This window comes from Cyphellophora attinorum, assembly GCF_001299255.1.
Source record: "Cyphellophora attinorum strain CBS 131958 chromosome Unknown Contig4, whole genome shotgun sequence".
Taxonomy (NCBI): Eukaryota; Fungi; Ascomycota; class Eurotiomycetes; order Chaetothyriales; family Cyphellophoraceae; genus Cyphellophora; species Cyphellophora attinorum.
In genome coordinates this window covers 575846-600578 of record NW_017253232.1, presented here as the reverse complement: position 1 = coordinate 600578, position 24733 = coordinate 575846, and the positions used below count along the sequence as shown (strand labels likewise).

General features: G+C 53.9%; 12 protein-coding genes across 12 annotated transcripts; 9 read left to right on the top strand and 3 right to left on the bottom strand.

Moving 5' to 3' along the window:
- Positions 1-772: 772 nt before the first annotated feature.
- AB675_6324 (Ubiquinone biosynthesis protein coq4, mitochondrial) lies at positions 773-1684 on the top strand (the record flags this gene model as incomplete). The annotated part of the gene is made up of 1 exon (XM_018146607.1): positions 773-1684. One exon carries the CDS (start codon positions 773-775, stop codon positions 1682-1684), a length of 912 nt encoding a protein of 303 aa, XP_018004033.1.
- Positions 1685-1804: 120 nt separating this feature from the next.
- On the bottom strand, positions 1805-2267 carry AB675_6323 (uncharacterized protein; the record flags this gene model as incomplete). Its single annotated transcript, XM_018146606.1, has 2 exons — positions 1805-2197; positions 2244-2267. The coding sequence occupies 2 exons, from the start codon at positions 2265-2267 to the stop codon at positions 1805-1807; spliced, it is 417 nt and encodes a 138-aa protein (XP_018003645.1).
- A 610-nt stretch (positions 2268-2877) lies between these two features.
- On the top strand, positions 2878-4923 carry AB675_6322 (Rab guanine nucleotide exchange factor sec2; the record flags this gene model as incomplete). Its single annotated transcript, XM_018146605.1, has 1 exon — positions 2878-4923. The coding sequence occupies one exon, from the start codon at positions 2878-2880 to the stop codon at positions 4921-4923; it is 2046 nt and encodes a 681-aa protein (XP_018004101.1).
- A 1404-nt stretch (positions 4924-6327) lies between these two features.
- On the top strand, positions 6328-8306 carry AB675_6321 (uncharacterized protein; the record flags this gene model as incomplete). Its single annotated transcript, XM_018146604.1, has 2 exons — positions 6328-6836; positions 6896-8306. 2 exons carry the CDS (start codon positions 6328-6330, stop codon positions 8304-8306), a joined length of 1920 nt encoding a protein of 639 aa, XP_018003776.1.
- Positions 8307-9790: 1484 nt separating this feature from the next.
- On the top strand, positions 9791-10591 carry AB675_6320 (uncharacterized protein; the record flags this gene model as incomplete). The annotated part of the gene is made up of 1 exon (XM_018146603.1): positions 9791-10591. One exon carries the CDS (start codon positions 9791-9793, stop codon positions 10589-10591), a length of 801 nt encoding a protein of 266 aa, XP_018003703.1.
- Positions 10592-10611: 20 nt separating this feature from the next.
- On the bottom strand, positions 10612-11541 carry AB675_6319 (putative methyltransferase NSUN3; the record flags this gene model as incomplete). The annotated part of the gene is made up of 1 exon (XM_018146601.1): positions 10612-11541. One exon carries the CDS (start codon positions 11539-11541, stop codon positions 10612-10614), a length of 930 nt encoding a protein of 309 aa, XP_018003935.1.
- A 1762-nt stretch (positions 11542-13303) lies between these two features.
- On the top strand, positions 13304-14128 carry AB675_6318 (uncharacterized protein; the record flags this gene model as incomplete). The annotated part of the gene is made up of 1 exon (XM_018146600.1): positions 13304-14128. One exon carries the CDS (start codon positions 13304-13306, stop codon positions 14126-14128), a length of 825 nt encoding a protein of 274 aa, XP_018003658.1.
- Positions 14129-15066: 938 nt separating this feature from the next.
- Positions 15067-15747, top strand: AB675_6317 (uncharacterized protein; the record flags this gene model as incomplete). Its single annotated transcript, XM_018146599.1, has 1 exon — positions 15067-15747. One exon carries the CDS (start codon positions 15067-15069, stop codon positions 15745-15747), a length of 681 nt encoding a protein of 226 aa, XP_018003786.1.
- Positions 15748-17031: 1284 nt separating this feature from the next.
- AB675_6316 (uncharacterized protein) lies at positions 17032-19047 on the top strand (the record flags this gene model as incomplete). The annotated part of the gene is made up of 1 exon (XM_018146598.1): positions 17032-19047. One exon carries the CDS (start codon positions 17032-17034, stop codon positions 19045-19047), a length of 2016 nt encoding a protein of 671 aa, XP_018003719.1.
- A 1113-nt stretch (positions 19048-20160) lies between these two features.
- AB675_6315 (uncharacterized protein) lies at positions 20161-20676 on the bottom strand (the record flags this gene model as incomplete). Its single annotated transcript, XM_018146597.1, has 1 exon — positions 20161-20676. One exon carries the CDS (start codon positions 20674-20676, stop codon positions 20161-20163), a length of 516 nt encoding a protein of 171 aa, XP_018004053.1.
- A 735-nt stretch (positions 20677-21411) lies between these two features.
- Positions 21412-22386, top strand: AB675_6314 (uncharacterized protein; the record flags this gene model as incomplete). The annotated part of the gene is made up of 1 exon (XM_018146596.1): positions 21412-22386. The coding sequence occupies one exon, from the start codon at positions 21412-21414 to the stop codon at positions 22384-22386; it is 975 nt and encodes a 324-aa protein (XP_018003853.1).
- Positions 22387-22744: 358 nt separating this feature from the next.
- AB675_6313 (rRNA 2'-O-methyltransferase fibrillarin) lies at positions 22745-23963 on the top strand (the record flags this gene model as incomplete). Its single annotated transcript, XM_018146595.1, has 5 exons — positions 22745-22823; positions 22911-23086; positions 23174-23491; positions 23717-23849; positions 23905-23963. 5 exons carry the CDS (start codon positions 22745-22747, stop codon positions 23961-23963), a joined length of 765 nt encoding a protein of 254 aa, XP_018003662.1.
- Between the last annotated feature and the right edge of the window lie 770 nt (positions 23964-24733).

The window sequence follows — 24733 nt, the reverse complement described above, 5'->3', positions numbered from 1 at the left end:
CGGCTGTCGTCTCAGGGAAGCCGGCGACGAGAGCTGCGGCTCGGTACTCGGTCGCGCCACCACCTGGTGCGAGGACGCAACCAACGGAGATGTCCTCGACGAGTTTAGGGTCGATCTTGGACTTGGTGAGGAGGTTCTTGAAGGTGTGTGCGAGGAGGTCAGCGGCCATGGTGTCTTTCAGCAGGCCCTTGCCACCCTTGGTAAAGGGCGTGCGGAGGGCACAGGTGACGACGACATCGTCAGGAGACTTGCTAAGGATGGAGTTGGAGTTGGAGGGGCGAGAGTTCGAAGAGAGGTGTCCGTTGACTTGGGAGAGGCGGGCTTGGGCAGAGGCTATTCAGGTGTCAGCGGCGTGCTTCAAACAAATGACCAAGGTGCTTACCGGCCATGATTTTTGAGACTGAAGCGCTAAGTGGTGATTCAAAAGGGAGAGAGCAAGGAACTGATGGATTTGAATTGACGGGAGAGGTGTAGAGAGAAATAATGCAGCTATTGAAGCGACCTCACGTCGCCTGACATGAGAATGAGAATAATCGAGCCGCGGCTGGGACGCTGGTGACGAACGGGCCACATGCTCATTACAGCAGAAGCCCCGGCAGCGTCACATGCTTGACTTGGCGCCACTCTCTACGGAGTAGGCTCACCCCAGGGTTAGGGTTGTGATGCGACCGCAAATACAACTCCACGATATTAACCGTTGAATGCGGAGCCTGCTTGATGGATCTTCGCACAACTAACGGATACTGCGTTCACGATTGCAACGACAGCCGCAATGGCAGTCCCAAGTCCACGCGCCCTTGCTATGCTCCGTGCCATCCTCCGAGCGCCGAACACATCGACCGCGTTACTCTTCGCCCGTGCTATCTACTCCGAACAACCCCAAAGACTGACCGCAACACAAGCCCGCAACTTCTCCATCCTAAACCGCCCACCCCCAAACTACCCAGGACACGTCCCACTTACGTCCATCGAACGCGGCGCCCTCGCCATCGGGTCAGCCTTTACCTCCCTGATCGATCCGTACCGGCATGACATGATCGCCGCCTGCGGCGAAGCCACCGCTCAACCATTCTTCATCGCATCCCTCAAGAAGCGGATGCTCTCCGATGCCACGGGCCGGCGCATCCTCCGCGACCGGCCGCGCATCACTAGCAAAACCATGCCACTAGAAATGCTCCGTCGATTACCCGAAAACAGTGTGGGCAGGACATACGCCGCTTGGCTCGACCGAGAGGGCGTGACGCCAGACACGCGCGACGCGGTGCGGTATGTCGACGATGAGGAGGAGGCGTACGTGATGCAGCGGTACCGGGAATGTCATGACTTCTACCATGCGCTCACGGGCCTGCCGGTGTTTGTGGAGGGGGAGATCGGGTTGAAGGCGTTCGAGTTTGCGAATACGGGGCTACCGATGACGGGGTTGAGTTTGTTTGCGATGTTGAGGTTGAAGCCGGCGGAGAGGAGGAGGATGTTTAGGACGTATTTGCCGTGGGCGTTGAAGAATGGATGGCGCGCGAGGGATGTGATTAATGTGTATTGGGAGGAGGAGCTGGAGACGGATGTGGATGTTTTGCGAGAGAGGTTGGGGATTGAGGCGCCGCCGGATCTGAGGGAGGTGAGGCGGAGGGAGCGGGAGGATAGGAGGCGGGCGAGAGAGTTGAAGGAGTCGTTGGGTAATGCTTGAAGGGCGGGGTGCCGTAGAATCAGGAGGCAGCCCTTCTGGAATGATAATGCTGGGGTATCTCTTGTGATGCACGTCGTCTGTGTGTCATGTCCTCGTCCCGTTCTCATCAGGAAACCACGACTACGACTCGTTCAACAAGTCATCCAAATCATCCTCATCCCACCTTCCCTTAGTCACCACCTTCATATTGTCCAAGCTTGGCCCAGTCTGCTTCTCATGCTCAGTGAGGCTAGCCAGCATCTGCTTCAGCTGGTCCTCACTCACCTTCTGCTTCAGTTGACCAGAACGGGCAATCATGATCAGTCGGTCCTCAACCATCTGCGCACGCGACTCTTTCACCATGCGGATTCGCCCCAGGCGATCGGCGGCTTCGGGCTCAAGGATCTGGGAAAGGATGTTGGTGCGGGCTTCTGATTCGCGTTGCTGCTTCTGTTCCTCCTCGTCGCCTTGCCCGCCTTGTGAGCCTCCTCCGGCGCCTTGTTGCTTGAGCTGCGCTAGGCGGGCTGCGCGGATCTATGGCTGGTCAGAAACGCTGCTAGAATTCACAAGAGGGACGTACCTGTGCGAGCTCGTCGTCCGCCATTGAGCGTGGTCAAATCCGTTGTGCTCGATATGGCTGGCAATATTGGAATGCTTAGAAAATGGCTGCGGGGCTTTGATGCGAAAGAATTGGAGTAGCCTAATAAGTGGCCCCCCCAAACGCATCTCCAACTGCCAATTGGGCCCCGAACGCCCATGTTCACGGGTGAATTATGGACGGTTCACCCGGGCGGCTTCGTGGTCGAACGATTGATCCTTGCAGGGACGCGGCGGGAGGTCGGCTCGCTTCCTTTCAATTCTCACCACTACAAGCATCATCGTGTAGGAGCAGTATTTCCTTCTCTTCCGTCTTCCCTGTGAACAATCCGTCCATACATTTCAATCATCCGAGGAGGAGGCAGAGTCACTTGAGGCAGCCCGAAGTGCTACATGATGCCTACAGCTCGTTGAAGGTGGCTCAGCCGAAGAGGTCGTCACCTGCATAGCTCACCCGGTGCTACATCACGACCGCGCCCGAAGTTTGTACTGCAGCCGCGAAGCGCCTGTTCCACCATGCGCGCGCGGTAGAAACTCTACCCAAGATTAAGCTCTGGGGTGTGGCACCCCAAATAGTTGCCTACAAGATAGAATCTCTGGCTGCAGGTGTTGCATACATGCAACATCCTACCTACATCCGTGATCGGTCGACATCGCCATCTGAGTCGCCCTCTAACAAATTGATCAAGGCACGCTCGACGACCGACCTCAATGCTATCGCGGCCGCGAACCGCATGAGGGAAACTTCCCAAGAGCCGACATTTCGAACGCTGGCAGATCCGCGCAACGCCAGTATGACAGATCTCTCCAAGACTGGGTCGCGTTCGCCTAGCGAAAGGCATCCCGATTTGAGCGCAGAGGTGTCGGCTCTTAGTGACAAGCTTGTGAGCGCCATCGAGCACAACGGTGTTCTGGACGAGAAGTTGTCCGAGACTCGACGCGAACTCGAGGAATCGAAAGCGCGAATAGCAAAGTTGGAAGCGGAGGCTAAAGAACATCAAGAACGATTGTCTCGGGGCGATTTGTTGACCAAGAAAGACGCTGAAGACTTCAATGGAAAACTCGCCACAGAGCTGGCCGAAGAGAAAAGGCAAAGGAGTCTGGCTCAGCAAGAAAAGAGAGGTATCGAAACCGAACTGGAGACTTTGACGGCCTCTCTGTTTGATGAGGCTAACAAAATGGTCGCGGCGGCCAACATGCAGCGCGATGCGGTCGAGAAGAAGAACAACCAACTCAGAGATCAGATCAAAGATGGCGAAGCACTCATTGCTTCGCAAACAGAGCAGATGACGGAGCTTAAAGTTCTTATGCAGCAGATAGGGACAGAGCATCGCAAGGAGCTGCAGTCTCCGCGCTCGTCTGTAGGTCCTGCCAGTCCTGGTCTGAAGAGGGAAGACAGCGATCTCGCTCGCGCGCTCGAAGCAATGAACCTTACGCCAGCGTCAGGCGACAATCTCGAAATCGCACCAACTCCGGCAACAAGCCTCACACACCTTCTGCGTCCCGAATGTCGGACCGATGTCCCAGCCTACGACGACTTTAAGAACCTCATCGAAGCTTCGCGCATACGGTCACACACGCCGTCTCATGCCCCTTCAAGAGCAGGCTCGGGCAACTATGCTGGCTTGAATGTGATGGGCTTGTCATTTGCAAACAACTCCAATCCGAATCTGGCAGCAGCACCAGCCAGCAAGACCTCCAGTAATCCTTCTATACCGGGCTCCTTCAGTCCTAACGCTGATGCAAAGGGCCCTCAAGCCTTGAAAGACACTCGATTTTTCAAGCGGATAATGTCCGAAGACATCGAACCGACACTACGGCTGGATCTGTCGCCCACGATCTCCTGGCTCAACAGGCGCAGCATTATTGGAGCTCTCGCAGAATCGAATTTGGTTGTGGAGCCCATTCCTGAAGCCTCGATGAAGCTGTATGGCAAATATACCACGTGCGCAATCTGCGGCGAATCCCGTAAGCAGAACGAGAATCCGAGAACTCATCAGATGAGGGTGCGGGAGGGTGAAGGTGCAACAAAGTGGAGCATCTGCCGATTGTGCCTAGAAAAGGTACGAGGAGTGGGAGACTTGATCGCTTACGTACGGATGATTCGTGAAGGTGTCGTCAAATGCGGCGATCGCAAGGAGGAAGAGGAGGCGTGGGAAGAGCTTGTCAAGATGAGAGAGCGGCTCTTCTGGGCTCGTATGGCTGGAGGTGTCGTGCCTGCATTTGTGCCTTCCAACAAGGGAAGCCCGACAGCAAGCGGCGGCTTCCTGCGCCGGCCAAGCGAAGAAGGTGCGGCTTATGCGAAGTCGCCGCTGGGTCAGCACGCACCTGCCAGTGGTAGCGAGTCGTCGTCGCCGAGCCTACACTCTGCACAGCAGTCCCGTAGTGGGAGTCCAGAACGGACTGAAGAAGAGAAGAAGCTTGACGCCGAAACAACAGCACAGCTTCAGCAGGGTCTAGACGACAGTCTGACCACCTTTGACAACTATAAGGAGAAAAGGGCGTCCCTGGCGGACGCCGGCACAAAGACTCCACCTGCGACACCGCCGCGACCAGGCCACGGGCCTAGAAATAGCAGCGGGAGTGGCATCAATTTTCCTAAGATCAGCATACCCAAGATGCCGGATAATTTCTGGAACAGTCAGGTCAATACGCTGCATTGAGTCACCTCATTGAATGCGGGTGGACGCCACTCCTTCTAATCGATGGAAGGGGACGCTTCTCTTTACAACCATCGGCATACGAGGCAAGACGTATACGAAGGCCGGAAGTAGCCTTTTCGATGCAGGACGGGAGTCATTCTGCGAAACAGTCGACAATCAGAAGAGAAGTCTGGCTACTTTCTCAGAACGGCAGGAGCCGAGCTGCTCCTTTGAGCTGTACAGTGTATCAATATCAGAAAAGATGGTCAGCAGGAGGTCCCATGACTACAGCGGCATTACAGATTTGGACGAAAATGGAGGCAATGTATGAGTAGATATCACTTAATCACCATGTGTGTATACCTTTTGCCATCTGACATGTTTTGTCTTATGTTCTACTTCCAGACGAACGAGATGTCGCGATTATGTGGCGTTCGGTGTAGACACACTCATGACCTTCGCTCTTTCATCTCACTCAGCGTCCGACGCTCTGGCCATGGAATGTGCCTCTGACGCGCGCCTTCCCGAGTGAGTTACCTGCACTATCATGAAGTCGCAATTGCCTTGGCCGCCAACACCGCTGCGACACTGACCTCCATGGTTCTCCAGGCTGCATTTATCTACGACCCAGGCACGCAAAGGCTTTGCGTAACGCCGAACGACACGGTCGTCCAAGATCATCGAATGACCGAGCAGAAACACTGTCAGGTGAGACCCGCCTCTCATCACCCCTGGTCCCTGCTTACCACAGTATGGGTAAGGCTGTGCTCTTAGGTCGCCAATATTGAGTTCTTTTGTCTTCGTTTTTGGGGGCCTAAGCACTCCGGAAACGCGGCAGTGCCCTAAATTGAACGTGTCTTCGACGCCCAGCCCAATCAAATTTTTACTTTCCTCCACTATACGGAGTACTCCCCTGTCCCAATTCACCTAGCCATCTCCGCCTCGTATGAGAGAGGAGAAAGGCAGAATACGACACCACCAACGCCGAGATGAAGCTGAGGCCACCTGTGACAAGGCGCCTGGTCGTTGATCTATGCAGCATGGCACCACCTCGATGCGGGCCATCGCCTTCCCAATATTGTCTTCTCTCGAGCCTTAATGAGGATCCTTCATTCAATCAACGACCCTCTTGGCCGGGCAAGCGAGTTCCGCTGACCAGCAGTACCCCTGCAAGCAACAGCTTTGTCAACTATTACGAGCATAAGAGCCCGCGTGCGGCCGTGCCTCGTCCATCTAAGATCTCATTCGTGTCATCTAGTATTCTGTTCGACTAATCTGATATAATATAACGAAAAGTACTGCAGCTCCCGATCTCTTGGCTGGACAACAAAACTTCAGGCCACAGCGACCAATTCATAACATTTAGACCCAGGGGAGCAGGGCAGAAACACAACAGGGGGCCACGGCTCTAATATCAACAACATCATGGCCACCACGCCGACGGGAAAGAAGCGCATCATAGTATGCTGTGATGGGACATGGCTCGACGCTGACGGGGAATTTCACACTCCTTCTAACGTTACGAGGATAGCACGCGCGATCAGGCCAATAGGTCAAGACGACCAAGGAAACCCGATATCTCAAATTCTTTTCTACCAAAATGGAGTTGGAACAGGATCAAAGTCATTATATGTCAAATATGTCGGCGGAGCTGTCGGAGAAGGTCTCGCTGAGCATATACGGGAAGCTTACAGCTTCATCTGTGGCAACTACGTCGCTGGAGATGAGATTTTCTTGTTTGGCTTTTCTCGAGGAGCCTTCACAGCGCGTTCGATATCGTCACTTATCGAGGCCATTGGTCTGCTCACGTCGAAAGGTCAGGAGCACTTTTATTCGATATTCGAGGACTGGCAGTATCAGAACAAGAAGGACTTCAAGTCGAGGTGGCCTCACCACCCATGGCCGGGCCACAAGGCGCCCGTAAATGACGCATTGTACCAGCGGAAACTGCTGGAGCTTGAGCTAACTCGTCCCAACATTCCCATCAAAGCAGTAGCAGTATGGGACACAGTCGGTGGTTTGGGTATCCCAATGATCGGTCTTCTGCCACAGGCCCCTTCGACGGAGTCTCATTCGTCGATACAAAGGTTGCGAAGAACATCGAATACGCATTTCAAGCCTTAGCCCTCGACGAGCACAGACGCTCTTTTCACCCAACAGTATGGGAGAAGCCCGCTGACCAGGAGTTGCCGCGCGTGCTGAAGCAGACCTGGTTCCCAGGCGTCCATTCGGACATTGGCGGATCGTACTCGGACACTGATCTCGCCAACCTGACTTTATGCTGGATGGTCTCTCAACTATCGCCCCTGATCGACTTTGATTACACCTACATCTGGACTCAAGTCCGGCTCGGCATCGAATATCACGAAAAAGAGGCCCAGTTAGCCGAAGCCCTGGCCAACGGCGAGAATGGACACGCTCGCAAATTTTCCCACACCCCAACTCCCGTACCCACGACCCCAGCGTACCCCACGAATGGCGCCCTCCCCACCACCTTCCGCCCTTGGGGCCTCGGCAAGATACACGACAGCATGTCCTTTTTCTTCAAGCTCGGCGGCTCCAAGATCCGCACGCCCGGCGAGTACACCGAAACCGAAAGAAACACCCAACACGGCACCCTGTGGTATATGTCCTCCAAACTCAGCGGCAAGGTCCTCCATCGCATGGGCATCGGGCACCGCAAACGCATGCCCCGCCTGCAAAACACAAACGAGACCTTCCACAGCTCTGTGCGCATCCGCATGGGCAAACGCGGGAAGGGGTACAATGACAAGGGCTTCTATGACTCCGACGCTCTCACTGGCTGGGTCATGAGCGGGGACGTCGCGAATCCGGACACGCCGCACCAGCTGACTATGCCTGGTCAGGCGGGCGCGATGAAGAATGTGAAGTGGCATAAGCGTGTCACCAAAAGGAACGACGAAGGCGAAGAGGAAGAGATCGAAACGCTGGTCATTGCGGAAGATGAAATGGGCGCGTTCGAGAAGAGGATTCTGCAGCTGTGGCCGGAAATAAGTGACGATTTTGACTGTATTACGCCTGGTGGGCACCGGCAGGAGATGCATATCGGAAAGATGCAGAAGGCGAAGAGGCGCAGTCTGACTGCTCCGACGAGGAAGGGCAGCAAGGGGTTGCCCGCGCCGCAGACCAACGGAGCGCGAGCAGAGACGCTTCCGCCGATGCCGAAGGTTGAGTTCCGTCATGACTATACTATGGCGAACGGGAACTCCTCCGAGGGAGGCAGGCCCGAGTCTGGGAGCACAGAGAACGGACTCAAGCCAGAACGGCCGCATGCCGCCAGGAGACTGAGTCTGGACACCCGATCCGTGCGCAACAGGAGCCGGGGGAGCAGTATGGGGGGCGAGGACTACGTGCCGGAGCCTAATACGGCAGGCACGATCTGATCGTACTTCCTGTGGCAAAGTCGGGACATGGACAGGGCTGCAGAGATGGACAGAGTTGCGGGATCGATGGGAGAGGAGGGAGATGAAAGGGGAAAATTGATTCAGGCAGGCATTACATGCATTAGCGTCAGCATCAGCATCAGCATTTTGTGTAGTCTTAGCACTTTGGCTACAGAGGACGTCCCTGTATACATGTATTAGCTAATGCCACCTCTCATACAGTCTCGAGGAGTCCGCCGCCGAGATACGCTGTAGCGGTATATCAGTAGGTATGCAGATGGCTTCGTCGAGGTACACAAACTGGAAGTGAAACTTTCGCACAGGAGGATGACGATTTTCGTCAGAAGCGAATCTGCACCAGAGCGGCTTCGGTGTCATCCGGTCTGTCGAAGTGACAGGAATATATAATTGCTACGATGCTGTACTGGTGCCCCTAATAGTCTGTGTTCACGTATATAGTGCGATCCTGTTTCCAGCCAGTGACTGTTCCTCCCACCCTTCAGGCGAATAACGGTAGCAGGAGCACGCGGAGAACGCTCCGTCTCATTCTTGTCGCCTTTACAGTCGGAGCAGAGAATGCTTCGCCCTTGTTTCGACCAAGGGTTTCAACGAGACCGGTTGACAACGTATTCCCAAGACCGGATGACAAGTCTTCTCGGTAGCGACTTCTTCTTCCAAGTTCCGACCAGGCAAAGACAGCAGGAGCACACAGATATTAGTTCCTGCTCAAATGTGCCTTGGCGACGCCATGAAGGGCAGGTGGGTCGTCCAGTTAGCACCTTCCGCAATTGCAGGCTTTGTCATCCGGCTTGAGCAAGGCTCTTCGTGAGACCGGATGACAAGGTTTTGGTGTATCAGCTACACTGATGCCCACTTTCCTAGAGGCAACAGCCGGGCGGTTGCGACAAGAACATCGTATTGAGCTCGAAGCAGAGAAATTCCCGCGGACCATGTTCACTGTCACTGCCGTACCTCGTACCTCAAGATCTCAAGAGCCGCAGCTGTCGGATACCGCTTCCAGAAGCAGACCAGAAACTCTAACGGCAAACTTTCTGCGCGACATTCTGGCACCTTCATGATTGGTTGCATTCCTGCCACACACTGCTTGAGCTGGGAGAACTGCGTCTGTGGCGGCGGCTGAAGTGGTTTTGTGTGCTGAGCCACCTCGTGGTATGGTTCTCGATGTAGTGGGCTTTAGTGTTGGACGTGAGTAATGGTTGCAACGGCCGCAGCAGATGTTGTGCTCAGATGGTGGTCGTATGTGATACGCGCGACGTTGATGCTATTGTTGCAGCTGTCGAGTGTGTTTGAGATACGTGTGTCAATGTTGAGGATGGAGTATATAGTAGGACCTGCTCATGATCGTGGGGTTCGAAGGACACATCAGCATCACCGACCAACGACCAACGGTTAGACCATAGAGCCTAAGCAATAGCATCACGATCAGCGATACTTTCAAGACCATCCCCCATCATTCAACACACATGGCCCACATGCTGTACACCTATCTCCGGCGCCGCAGACCATCAGCATACGCAGTGGCTGTCTCTGACAATGCAGCACCGCCCACCTACACCACATTCGTAGGAAGCACTGAGAGCTCCGTCCTCCATGAAAAGGCGTTTTCGACAGAGAAGCAGATGATCCGCACATCCACAGACGCCGACTCGGTCTCAAGCAGCAGCAGAAGTAGCTTCTGCGATGATTTGCGGCTCAACGGTCAACGCGTCGCGCTGTTCCCACAGTACAGCTGCCAAGAGCAAGTCACTTTGATGATCAGAGAAGACATGCTCCCGAATCTGCCAGGCTCCTTCACCGTATTCAAAGACAATCAGCGCCTCTTTGAAGTCGACCGAGAAAGGCCGTCGGCCACACATCGGACAAACATCATCGATGCAGAAACCCAGGCCGTCGTGATGGCGGTGCGTAAGAACTTTGGCACAATCCCAGTCTCGTTTTCGTTCGAGGACCCCTCCGGCAAGCGTCTGGTCGATTTGGAAGGCGAGTTCTTCGTGCCGCATAGTGGTGCCAAGTCGACGGCGCATATGATCAATGCTGAGACGGGCAAGAAGATAGACTTGTCCATGAAAGGGTCCTATCTGAATCGACATGCTGTCATCAGGGATGAAAATGGAGAGGTCTTGGTGAGGATGATCAGTAATATCTTCGAAGCGCGCAGTATTGTCGGTCATCGGAGGACATACGAGCTGAAAGTGAGAGCTGGCGTTGATCTGTCGTTGGCTGTGGCAATGATCATTGCCTTGCATGGTCGGGAGTCGAAATAAAAGCATAGCGTATGAGGCGTTCACACTGATTTGATCAGGACAGAAAAGAATAAAGGTCCCCATTTTCCTCCGTTTTTGTGATCGGGCAGCACTATCCTTCCATATTTTGTCTTCTCGCTCATGACATCGAGCTTGTCATCGTCCACTATCTCAGATGGCGCCTTCTGCAGACATCTCTCAATGACACCGTCATTCTCAATGTCGGATATCGAACATGTGGCGTAGACGACACGGCCACCTGGCTTGACAAGCCTCAGCGCGGTCATCAGCAGCTCGGTCTGCGTCTTCGCCAGTGTCTTGGAATGCGACGCCTTCCAATTCATCATCTCCACGGCGCCTGGATTCGTTGCATGTTTGTGGACGATGTGCCTCTCAGACGAACAAGGCGCATCGACAAGGACTCGATCGTACTGCTTGTTGGGGAATGCGGCTCGTTTGTCGGTGCCATCCAGCTTCAGGACCTTGAAATTAAAGTCAGCAGGCAAGTAAGATCTCAAGTTCGTAGTCAAACGTTTGTTGCGAGCGCTGTCGAGCTCGTTGCTGTGCAGAAGCGCAGGCTTGTGCTGAGCGATGGCGATGCTCTTGCCTCCTGGAGCAGCGCATAAGTCAAGCACACTGTGGCCCTCCTGCACATCGAGCAGTTCGGCCGCGAGGACAGAAGCCGCATCAAGATTGTAGTGGCTCAATAGGCCTGCCAGGGTCTGCCGCGGAGGCAATAGCGCATCTTCAAAGTATTGCAGACATGGCAACAGAGGCATCGCTTCAGCCTTCAGGTCATCGTGCAGCTTCTCGTCAGGGGCGAACGTGTTGATTAGCGCAGCATAGCGGGTGGGCTCGAGCAGATAAGGGTACAGGCTTTCATCCCATCGAGTGCCCCAAATTGAGGCGTAGTGGTTGTGAAAAGCGACAACAGCTTGCGACAGCCGCTTCTGCTCTGCTTTCGTGGGCATAGGAAGATATGTAAGATGTGGCCAGGAGGCTGCGAATAAATACTTAGGTAGATCCTCTGATTCAATGTTCAGAATTGATGAAGGCTGGTGGAGATTGTTGGATTTATTTCCGGAGGGTACCTAGGTAGCTGTTCGAGACTTCGGCCACTCAAAAAACATCTGACTGATGCGCTACCTGCAGAGAAGGGAAGGCTTCATCGACAGCCACTACGACCCGCGGTCTACAGCAATGCACGGTGAGCGGAAGGAGCCACGACAAAGTCTTGGGCGAAAAGTGTTTCTGCTGTGCGAGACCTGAAACGACCAGTTCGTGAGACGACAGTGGTACCTTTTGAGTGCAGGAACAATGCTCGCACCTTTGGCTGGATAACGCGAAGATGATAGTCTTCGACGGAGCTGAATGAGCAATGCACCAGCATATATATACTTAAGTACTTAGTGCGTGTCTTCCATTCCATGGGTCCCCAAAGACTCTCGACAAGCATCAATTTTCCCATGATCTGCACGTTCACGTCAAGTTCGCTAAGTCCCGCACCGGAACCTTGGAAGGCATGATCCGTCGCTAGCAGGCGCAACCGTTGCCAAATTCTCCGGCAGGCACGCCCCTGACTTCAGCGACCCAGTTCCTTGGATCCAAGACTCTGCAGGAGCTTTCTCGAGCTGTATAATGCTGTACATACATACTGCACGTGTATCGGTTACTCCCACTCGTTGATCTTCGTTCTTTGTTGCGGGTTGAATGCTTTGTGTGGCGGTCTTTGTTCATTGCAGGCGTTGTGTCTTTCGGACTTTATGGCTAACGGGCAGATGCTTTGTGCGGGTAGTGGCAGCGACAGCCCGAAGATTTTCTTCACCTTTGAGCTCGTCCGAGAGAGCCTCAATGCAATATAGACAACTTCTGTGCTTGTCCTCGCCTCACGTCTGCAGCCATGGCCAAATCGTCTCACCACCAGAGACCCCGCAAATCTCTCAGACAGGCGCTGCGTGACCTGCTGCGCCGCCACAAATCCGATACAAGGACAACCGAAGCAAACGGACAAATTGTCGGGTCTGGCATCCTGCGACGCGCATGTCCAACGACACCTCTGTTGCCAAATGTGTCCACAGTATCAGTATTCCCGGACTTCAATAATCACTGCAGCATTCACCACCAATCGATGCAACCATCAGCACCGGTTCAACTGACCCAGACGCCAGCACATAGGCAGACGAGGCAGACCGGGCGTCTGCTACCTCAGACCAGCTTGTCGAACTTCAATCTGTATTTTGAAGGATGCAGGTCGGCAGTGCCTCAGCCCGTGGTTTATCAAGCTGTGCCGGAGCCGTATCAGCAAGGGGCCAGTCGCCAAGCCAGTCTCGTCACATTATCACATACCTCCAGCATACACGTGCGGCAGTCTCATCCACGGGCATCACTTCGCGCTCGCGGATCAAGCAGCAGCAATATGCGGTCTCAATTCAGCGAAGATACCGCACCAGTAAGCCACGACAAGAACCATGAAGTACCAGGCATGATTCGAAACGGCACAAAGGCTACTCGACCGGCGACCACGGCTGGTTCCAGATCTCGAGAATCGCGAGCCTTGACTGAAGTCCAGAATACAGTTTGTCAGGCTCCACTAAGCCTGGTAGATCACTTCAAATGCTTCTGCGTTCTGGATGTCAGTCAGCACGGCAGCCCGGTGGTCGGAACGTCGGTCGATTTGCGGTACATCTTCGAGTTAGGAGAGCAATTCTTTCTCAATAATCATGAGTGCGAAGGATGCTCGATCGACCTCGTATCTGGCTGGACGCCAGCGGCGAGGATATCGTCAATCTGATCCTGTACTCACCGTTGATCGTGCCCTCCACTTATGGACATAGGTATATGTTGGTGTCTCTGGTGGATGTGACAGAATTCATCAAGGACAGCGCCGGATATGTCCCCGAGCTTGACACAATATCGGAAGACATCTCGATCGTTGATGAGGTTGCAACTCCGCCATCCATTCCCCATCGGGCCCCTAGGATTTGGTCAGACTACGAGTACCACCTGTCTTCCGATGATCTGCTTGGAGGGTGCACTCCGGACTATCATAAGGCATACACGGCGCGTCCGGGGCCAGAGCTGGAGGAGGACATCTGGTTGACGTTGGCCGCTGCAGAAAACCAGTCCATTTCGACTAGCACAAGAACAGCCTCCAGACCACACCCGTCCCAATCACCGAAGAGTTCTGGACGTGGCGCCGCGCCACACGCAAGGGACACGACAGACGACAGCCTAGAGGAGTTCATGAAGAGCCTGCAGGACTTGCACTCTCATTTCTTCTTGTTGAGCAAATCACCATTGGCGGACCATTACGAGATATGTACTGTCTCGCCGATGATTGCAGCGAGTAGAGATTGGAGCGCCGGCCTGTCGTGCAACTCATTTGAGGTCCTGGATTATGTGGGAGAGCGGCTCGACGAGGATGAGCCGTTCACTGTCAAGGTGCGGTGGGGATCTGCTGGAGCACCGAAACAGTTGTACTGCTCGCCATTATTCATGGGGCCTTCCATCTCATGGGTCTGCTATCTGGTAGACGAGGAGATAGGGATGTTGTGGTAGATAGAGACGGGAAACCGTGATAAGCTGGGAATCGCGAGGAAATCTCCGAGCATTCAGTCAACATGTAAGGACTTGCACAAGTAAAACATGGCACCTAGATTTCGTTTCATAAGCATGCGGTATAACGGAAAGCAGTTCGTCAATGGATGAATGCGCTTGGAGCAGGAAAACGGTTGACGGCGCTTAGCAACTGCTGCTGCGGATGACGAGAACATCGTACTCCGTGTGCAACGCTGAGCGGTGCGCCGGAGAGGTTTAGGCTTGGAGCCGGTGGGTTGCGCCAGCGTGGAGGTCACCGCCGATCCTTGGATCGAACAGGGCCGAAGGCCTGATGAGAGCAGGGCCGAGCAGCCGATCAGAGCGCCTGAGTGGTTCGTGGCGGGCCCAGAACAAATTGGCGCACAGCACGCCTGGACTTGCTTTTTGAGCTTTTCTGCGGATTTTCTAGCGCTTCTTCGATCGTCGTGGCTTGCCCACGAGAAGCTTTCTCGTACTCGACAATTGAGTGGCTTCGGTGGAATTGCCGTGGCGCCATGCTTGCGCTTATGGGCCAAGGGATACCCCATTGAGTCTGGTGTCAGACACTGCATACCACCTAAGATGATCAAGCCTATCCGATTTACCCAGTGGCCACCCGGCTCCTCGTTTCAGCAGCAGTAGCCGTACGTCGCATGGTGGCTTTCCGTGAGACGTACCACATCAATGCAGACCCATCTGTCGTGCCGTTCAAACCTACGCCTGTAATCGCTACTTTTGCAAGCCACGATCCCACGACTAGTTCCTAACAAAGACGTCGCATCCGTTATAACTTCCCCGCGTGGCCGCCCAACGCCTCTATCCTCGACATCACGCCAACCGACACACTTCTCTCCACCGTCATCGAAGCATTCAATCAGCCTCATCGTGCAGTCACACACGGTCTCGATCACTCCGACATCATGTTCAACGAGAACTTCTCCTTTGGAAGGGCCGACTCGATCGTCACCGAATCGACTAGCACAGACATCTCACCTTACACCTCAAGATGTTCGTCACCAAGAAATGAATCATTCTGTCCGCGGTCACAGCCATATCCACGTCGAGACTCTCGCTTCGACAGCTGGCGAGCACCGAGACACCCCTCCGTCACTGCGCTGACGGCCCAACTCGAGCACCATGCCATAACCGATAACATCGTTCCCAATTCTCCTGAATCAGTCGCTTCACCAAGCGACTCACTATACGATGATGGCTATTACGATGGCCCAGATACTCCCGCTACAGAGTGCTCGGACGAGTCCAGCGACTTCGACCCGGCTCTCTGGGACCTGAGTGCCTGCGAATACAGCGCCACTTCGTCGCCTCGCCCCTCACTATCACTTGAGGCACAAGCATTCTCCTCGTACACAATGCGCCGGCGCCAACGTCAGGCTTTGGTCAGATTACAGTGCATTGCCCAGCGCACACCAGATCTCGCAATGCTCCTTGAGGAATGCCACCCAAGTTCTCTGCCGCAATCCAGCGAATTGGCCACAGGCCGGACGAACAGTAATGCCGGTCTCGCAGGCTACAAGATTGAGAAAACGAGATCAGAGATAAGGTCGAGACGAGGGACAAAGACCCGCAAAAGCACGAAGTGAAATTCCTTATTCAGCACTACTTTCACCTACGATATTTGACAAGCGTTCAAGCGATAAGTGAGCACATTGGAAAACGGCTCAATGGACTTCATGTAATCTGTCTGGTAGACAGCAGCGAGCGTTCCAGCATAGAGGCCCCCAAAAAGGATCTAGAATCCAAATGACATACTATTCGAAAGCACGATTCCTGTGGCGCTCGAATCCTTTTACCAGTTCCACTTGCTCATCGTGACGCGCAGGTCTGTCCCACTTCGCATAAGTCATGTCATCCAACATCATGCAGTGATCCTTGCCCACGAAAACATTCGTCGCATGCCACGAAATGCATGCTCGGTGTGATGCGGCAAATCAAGCCGACCCGCAAATCTAGCCCTACGCCAGTTCAGCCACGTGAGAACTGCTTCTCCACGGCGCGAGGTCGACCTAGAACGACTGAACGATCTCGCCTCGCCCTGCAGCTCTTTGTGGCTGTCTGCTGAGAACGCTGTGCGCCCGTGGTTCAGCAAAGGCCTTGCACAGTGTTGCTTACACAAGACTGCAGTCTGCAAGTTTCTGGCCGAGTAGAGAAGCTCGAGGCGCTTTTACGAATTCGAATTCCGCTGCGCTGCGTGGAAAAGCGCTGCATTTCCGTACTCTGGAGACAGAGCCCACCTCGGCGTTATTTTAATTGTGATATCGCGCGCCAGGAAATGACCCACCGCTGAATGAGAGCATTGGTCGGCTAAACGATTGATGAATTCAAGCAGTGGGCTGATACTCGACTGATCTACACAGTAAATCACCAGGAAACAGCATCTCGAGGTCCTTCTTCAAATGAGCAGAACTCGATGCCCTTTCAAGCGCAGGCCTTTCAGCGAGAATGACAACCGTTCAAGGTGAGTTGCTTTCAGCCGTTCAGCAGACTCTCTGACCGCGACGATGTGGCAGAGTGCTGTGCGGAAGGATCTGTGCTTTAATCAACAAATGGCTTTAATGGATGTCTTGCAACAGTTGTTGTCATTCTGCTTCACAGTCTGCTCGCTCCTCGTGAGCGCAAACGCGCAACTCACTGTGCTGAGATGATCCTTAAATGATGAACATGCCCTTGTACTCGCCCGCGATGCGATGATTGCTTCGATGATGTCACTGCTGCCTTGTTGCCTCGCCCCTGGCTACTATTTCCTTGCATTCCGTTCTTGCCTTGAAGTTCGAGCATTGTTGATACTGGTATTGCAGCACCATCGTCATTAGATTTTGGGTTCAGCACAATTGGCAAGAACCAGATCGTCGACCCGCAGTCACGCTATGAAGGCCTTCAGTGATCTTCGTGACAAGGCTACACAAGCAGTTTCAGGTAAACCGCAGCAGTCTGAGGATGACCACCAGTCTCTCGCAACTCTGCTCTCTCGAGAAGAAAGGGCAGAGCTCTCGCTTCTCATCTCTCAAACTACTGAAGAGATGAGAAGAGACCTGACTAAGGTCTTCGACTACAGGCCTCCTGTCACTGCCAAGCCCCAGCCGAAAGAAGACGAGCAGAAAGCCATTGACTTGTCGAAGCTGACCCTCAATGATGCTGGCTCGACAGTCAGCACTACGGATCAGACAGACGCACAGGTGAAGGACGATCAGGAGCAGCAGCAGCAACCAGAGGAGGTGGTCAGCACTCCTGAGTCCAAAGCTTTACGCTCGTCAGCGCTTGCCTTCTTCGATACTTGGGCTGATTCTGTCACACTTCGCGTTGGAGAGGTGATCAACTCTCGGGACCATGCCGAGCAGTCGAAAGACCACTCCCAGACCAAGGCCCTGGCCGACCAGCCAGCTCAGATACAGTTTCACCCTACGTCCAGAGAGAAGCATATTGCTGAGAAGACTCGCGATGTATACTCGGCCGTCGACACACCACTTGCAAGAATGAGCCACCTCGAGCGCTCTACCATACTGAACGCTCTTCTCTTGCTTCTTCTGTCGCTTGAGTCGTACCGCTCACATTCTCGTACGCTTCTTATCCGGCTTGCCGTGTCATTACACATCACTCCCGCCGAACTGACCAAGATGGAGACCGAGACTGCCTTCGGTCTTCTTACTGCGGCAGCAAAGATGGACGCTTCGAGTCAGACAGCCAAAGCACAAGAAAAGACTGCCGCAAGTCGCAGTTGGAAGATCGGCGTGGCTGGTGTAGCAGGCGCAGCACTCATCGGCATCACAGGAGGCCTTGCTGCACCGTTCCTGGCCGCCGGTGTCGGGACACTCATGGGCGGCCTTGGTCTGGGTGCAACCGCAGCGGCTGGCTATCTTGGTGCTCTCGCGGGCAATGCCGTATTGGTCGGGGGGCTCTTCGGCGCATATGGCGCTCGTATGACTAGTCGGTCGATGGACAGATTCTCAAAGGAGGTCGACGACTTTGCATTTCTGCCCGTCAATGGCTCATTGGAGGATGCCGAGGAAGTGCAAAAGAAGCGCCGACGACTCCGACTTACGATCGGCATCACTGGCTGGCTTTCCGAAGATGAGCAGGTCACAGTTCCATGGCGTGTCTTCGGCGAAGGAGGAGAACCGTTTGCACTCCGCTGGGAACTTCAGGCTCTGAAAGACCTTGGTAGCGCCTTGAAAGACTTCGTGATGTCTCAGGCGTGGTCCCAGATCAAGAAAGAAGTGATCAAGCGAACTGTCCTAGCTGCACTGTACAGTGCCGTAATGGCCCCGCTGGCTATCAAGAAGGTCATCAGATATGTCGATAGCCCTTTCGGAATAGCAAAGGGAAGGGCGATGAAGGCTGGCGAAGTCCTTGCCGACGCGATCATCGAAAGAGTTCAAGGCGAGCGACCGGTCAGTCTCGTGGGCATGAGTCTGGGAGCAAGAGTGGTTTACAGCTGTTTGCTCACGTTGGCCAAGCGCGAAGCGTTTGGTCTGGTGGAGAATGTTGTGATCATGGGCGGCGCTCTGCCGAGTGATGAGGAGGCTTGGAGAGCCATGAGGTCGGTTGTCTCTGGCCGGCTGATCAACGTGTACAGCAGCCAGGACTATATCCTCGCTTTTCTCTACCGGACAACCTCAGCCCAAATCGGTGCGGCGGGTGTTGAGGCCATCGAAGGCGTCAGTGGTGTGGAAAACTATGACATGAGTGAGCAGGTCCCCGGACATTTGGCATATATGACGAGGACAGGGAGAATTCTAGAGCATGTCGGATGGGAGGACATCGATGAAGAAGTCCTCAAGAAGCAAGAGACCCTGAACCAGCAGGTCGACGCTGAGGCCAAGGAGGATCAGGAGAAAGGTGAGGAACCAGAAAAGGCATTCGTGCAAGCAAGTGCTGCAGCATGATGATCTACCTAAATCGTAGAACGGCCTTACGCTGTCAACTGTCGATTTGACTCGTTGCTTTTCATCTCAGCCCTATACATGACTCATAGATTTTGCTCAATACTCCACCTAGGCTATAAAATAATTCGTGACTCGCCAGCAATTACAACTTCCCTTTACTTATGCGCCGACCCCCATCCGCTGCGTTCTCTGCTACACACACTCCCAGCCGCTTCGGCCTGGCCAGGAAGGACTGACACCGATCTCAAACGTTCGCGTCTCCGATCGCTCAGACCAACATTTTGCAGATGAGAAATTCGGAGTACCACTCTTCAATCACCCAACCCTCGCCTGCTTCCCATTCTCGCAAGAGAGTGATATGGACAGGCTAAGGGACTGCCCGCGAGGGCCTACCGCGCAAGCGGTCTGCAATTTGGCATCAGAAAAACCCGGGGCTCCCCAGATCTCTGATGTGTGTGGAGGTTTCCCCTTGGAAAAGCCGTTGCGAAGATTGTAGCACATCGTCCGGCATCGACGGTGGAAGTTACTTGAGTGCAATCGCGGCGGGACCTTTTCTTCATGCTTGCTTGCAAGTGTGGATGGTTTCAATTCGATTCCGATTATACTGGGGGTCGGCGCATCAACACTTTTCATCAATGCGTCTGGTTTGCAGGACGTTGGGGAAGAGCGCATGCCCCAATCTACTTAACTTTGGTGAAATACTGCCTGTTGTGCGTACAAATACTGCTGAATCGTGTGTAGGCTAAGAAAGATCAGGCAGTATGGCACAAATGAGTTTCTGGCGGCATAACGAGCAGCCGGAGTTGACGAAACGATCTAGGAGGTCGTAGAAGCAAGGACGCCAACATCAGTCGTCTGCTAAGAAACTCAAGCTGTCCGACAAAGCTCAAGGTCAAAAGAGGTGGTATGCATGCCGGACCTGCAACGATCTCTCCATACCCAGATACGAATCTTCGTAACCCCTGGAAAGCCTGTAGGTGCTCAATGTGCGTCCACGGCCAACATTTCCACTTATTGCCGCGCAAAAATCCTGTTAGACAAGATGCAGCCGTTGCTGAGCGATCCAATCCTCAATTCCCGAATGAAAACTTTTGTCGAACTGGAAAAAAAACATCAATGCGCACCATTCGTCGCCTCCTCCGGCACAGCAAACTCCTTCAACGTCTCCAGATCCACCTTCCGCAACGCACTCTCCTCCGTCGCACTCAACTGCACCTTCGGCACGGCTTCCTTGCTTATCTTCCCATCCTTGTACGCCTGAAATGCCTCCAACCACCTCCCCGTGCACAAACACCACTTACACCCCTCGCTCAACCCCGCCGCCCTGAGATCATTCCCTTGTGCGGCCGTGTAGTCGAGAAACTTCTCGCTGACGACGCCAGCGACGGCGTGATTTCCGAAGTCAGCGGCGCCGGTGCGACAGTAGCCGTCGCGGTGGAAGCCGGTCATGGGCTGGCGGGAGAAGAGTTGGAGGGGTTGGCGGAAGACGTTGAGGGGATTGGACGAGGACATCTTTGTGGCAGTTGTGGATTTGATAAAGAAGGATTGGACTTGTGCGAGCTCTGGGATTGTGAATATGATGACAATGGCGAGGAGGAGGATGAGCGTACTTGCTAGGTATTGACGCATGAGATTCATTCAAGTTCTTTTGGTCCTATCTCTCCCTATCGAGAATTCAACGGCTGTGCTCAGTCATGTGCAGAGGCGCTCGTGTAAAGTAGATCGAATTGTATTGATACGATGACAATGTATCTTAGGTAGTCGCCTCTAACCGTCATGCGATGTCTGTGCTGCAGATCGTGACGTCAAGTCTCCTCTGGATGCCTTGTCCGCCTTTTTCCCTAATACCCTTTCTACTACCCATGTTATCTCATCATGCTCATGAAGAAGAATACGACAGCTTACTGGTGTACAGCACGGCACTAATACATGCGATCTACCACGGACAGAGGTAAGTGAAAGTCGCCGTGCTATATGTGGTCGCTTTGGTGAACCAAATGAGGTTTGGGCACAGGTAGGCATTCTCAAATGCTTCAAGTGCTTCGTGCTCGCGTAGATTACCCAATGTGAATTGCTCATCTGCCTAGCACAGCAGATTGTTGCCCACGTTGCCTAGGTCTACTCCCGAAGATGGCCTGTCAGTCTTTGTTCCCGCGGCGGTGGTTCTTTGACATACAAAGAGATCATACACAACCATTCTCTTAGTTGAGCAGCGACCTTCTTCTTCCCAAGACAATGACAGCTACCGACAATGCGGCTCCCATGCGACATACAAAGCTGGCGACACCGTCGGGTCCCGTCCGCAAACGGCGAACCATCGTCGTACCTTCCAAAGCACCTATGCCCAGGCCCAGACACAAAACAATGGCTGCTAACAAAGCTGCCTTACTGTCTGCAATACGAAGACACCGATCGATCATCGAATCGCAAGGTGTTGAAAATGCGCTTGCTCGAGCTGAAGAATCTGAGCTGAAGGAGGTATGGGCGTTAACGGAACGACATGGCAAAGAGCCCAATCAGGAGAATTTGGGTACAGCGCTGGCTGTGATCAGAGGAGAGCGGGAGGCGAAATTTCGGGCTAGTCGGCTGCGAACCTTCAAAACTGCGCTTGGACTCACAGGGCGGCTCTTTGACGAGGATTTGCAATTGCAGAAAGCCCTTGAAATGTCAAAGGCCGACCAAGGTACGCCTGTGTTCGACGACGATCAGGAACACGGACCTGCTCTGATACCCGCCGATCTTGTGGAAGCGCAACGCGAGTGGGACATTGACAGCTGCATGATGAGCGGCGCAGTCCACGAGGACGACAAGATCAAGCGGCGCAACAGCAACGATGCGACAGTATGCGACAACTCTTTCGCGAGTATGCTTGAGCACATGCCCTTCAATATCGTTAATCGCAAAGATCTGGTGAACGGTGCCATCAGCGACGTTCTTAACATACCAAAGTCGAAGATCCTGTGGAGAATCGATCCCACATGGCGGACGACCGTGCTCGGCGTTAAGAAAGCCCTCGAAGAGCAAGAATCCTTCGACAATTTTGGGACTGACGATAGCCTGATTGGGTGTCTTACAGTGAGGGGAGGGTTCATCGACGACTACACACGCGTTGAGTACCCAGAGAATATCATCCCCTGCTCCGAGGACGTAGACGAGCTAGACGTCGACTATTGGTCGCAAGTATTTGCCCAAGGCAACGTGAGCTGGGTGTGGAACAACGTGCTGGGCGACTTGAGTATTCAGCAAACTGAAGACAATGCCGACTCTGCCGTTAAGGACGGAAGCGAAGTCAATGGACTCGAGGACGCCGAGTCTGGCGACTTGGAAGAGCCAAACTAGATTACCACTGAGCCTCTAATGGCTTGTTGAATAATGAACAACGGACCATTCGTGTAACAGACCATCCTTTTTCTACGTGCCAGCTGCACTCAAAGCTCGCTTCGGACACCGTAGTAAAGCAAGCCCTTGAGCTTGATCTCCCCACAGGAGATAAGCGGAGCTCAAATCCGCCTCCAACTTTTTTGTGAATTTTGCTGCGACACTCGAAGAAAGGCACTACGCTTCCAGTAACTTACTCAACACGATCCAGCTGCGCAGTCTTCTCTAGCCCGGTTCTACACCGACTCGAGTAGTGCGTGCCGTACATGCGCACGACTCCCGAAAAACTCAGATAATATCCAAGAAGCAGTGATCACACATGGCGTTCGGCGACCGTGGGGGACGAGGTGGTGCCCGTGGCGGCGGTAGGGGCGACAGAGGCGGCGGCCGTGGTCGAGGTATGTGCTATGAATCTCTGCAGCAGATCTTCGACTGTCGTAGAGACATTTGCATGCTTGCGGACATGCAACTAACAATTTGAGCAGGTGGTTTCGGCGATCGCGGTGGCAGAGGTGGTGGGCGAGGTGGCTTCGGTGACCGTGGCGGCAGAGGAGGCGGCCGAGGAGCACCAAGAGGACGAGGCGCACCGAGAGGACGTGGAGCACCAAGAGGTGGAAGAGGAGGTGGCGCAGGTGCGAAGGGAGGAGCAAAGACTGTGATCGTACGTTTTATGTCTCTGCACAGGATCGATGAACAACGTCGAGATGTGGCATGATAAAAAGAACAGAGCTGACAGACGACCTTACAGGAGCCACATCGCCACCCAGGCGTCTTCGTCGCCCACGGCGGCAAGGAAGATCTCCTAGTTACCAAGAATCTCACACCCGGCGAATCCGTCTACAGCGAGAAGCGCGTCAGCGTCGACTCACCCTCGACCGGCCCCAACACCACGAACGGCGACGTCGTGCCCGCCACCAAGACCGAATACCGCGTATGGAACCCTTTCCGATCTAAGCTCGCAGCCGGCATCCTTGGCGGTCTGGACGATATATTCATCAAGCCTGGCGCATCAGTTCTCTACCTCGGTGCCGCGTCGGGCACGTCCGTCTCACACGTCGCCGACATCGTCGGTCCCGAGGGTCGTGTCTATGCCGTCGAGTTCTCCCACCGATCGGGCCGTGATCTGATCACCATGGCGACACACCGCACAAACGTCATCCCGATCATCGAGGACGCCCGTCATCCGCTCCGCTATCGTATGCTCGTGGGCATGGTTGATGTCATCTTCGCCGATGTTGCGCAGCCTGATCAAGCCAGAATCGTTGGTCTTAATGCTCACTTGTTCCTGAAGGTTGACGGTGGCGTGCTGGTCTCGATCAAGGCCAACTGCATCGACAGCACAGCGAAGCCGGAGGTGGTGTTTGCGAACGAAGTCAAGAAGATGCGGGAGGAGAGAATTAAGCCCAAGGAGCAGCTCACTCTTGGTAAGTCATACTTGACCGTTTTCCCAGCGATATTACTAACCACAATTCTCTACAGAACCGTTCGAGAGAGATCACTGTATCGTTGCCGGTGTATATAAGCGATCTGCGCAATAGTGTGAGCTATACGACCACGACGATGAGCAGTACGAGAAACTCTCTATGATAGCCCAGAGTGGATCCTCCTGGCATACCAGGTTCTTCGGACGGTTGTGCCGGCTGCAGCCTGTCGCCAGCAGATTCAGGTGTGGCAATGCCTTGTGAACAATGTGACCATCATAAGACTTAAGAAATTCATGGTGCCATGGTGCGCAAACTAGGGCAGCTATTCCAGGCGCAAGTTTGGCTACGGACAAGGCGTTTCAAAAGGGCTTCATGGAGTCATGGGATCGAACAGTTTGGATGACCATGGATCGGCGCACAGTTTCGTCTGTAACCACAATGAACAAAAATCCCCCAGAGTTTTCGAGCTGTGTGATGTCTTTGGCCTCCAGAGCGTGGCTGATACGCTTCGACGTAGAGACCAGGCTGAGGCAGGAGCAGGTCAAGTCATACCGACCCTGCCTCATCGGTACACAGTTTTGACTGTGGGTTCGCAATGAATCGTGCCAGGCAAAGTGACTAGAAGTCCTCGACGCAAATCGGTCTGGAGCGCGAGGCTCATTCGATTGTGTAGACTAGGCGGCAAAGAAATCTGCGTGACGCAAAGGACAGTGAATGCCTCCTGGCCGAGTCAGTGTAGTGTATCTTTCGGTCTGCGGAGGATCTGCACTTCGCTGAAGAGGTATAAGTATCTGCCTTGATCCCAATCCTTTTCCTCTTCTCTTCATACAGAACCAAGCTCAGACTTCCGAGGCTGTGTTGTCATGCTATGGTAGCACTGGCTG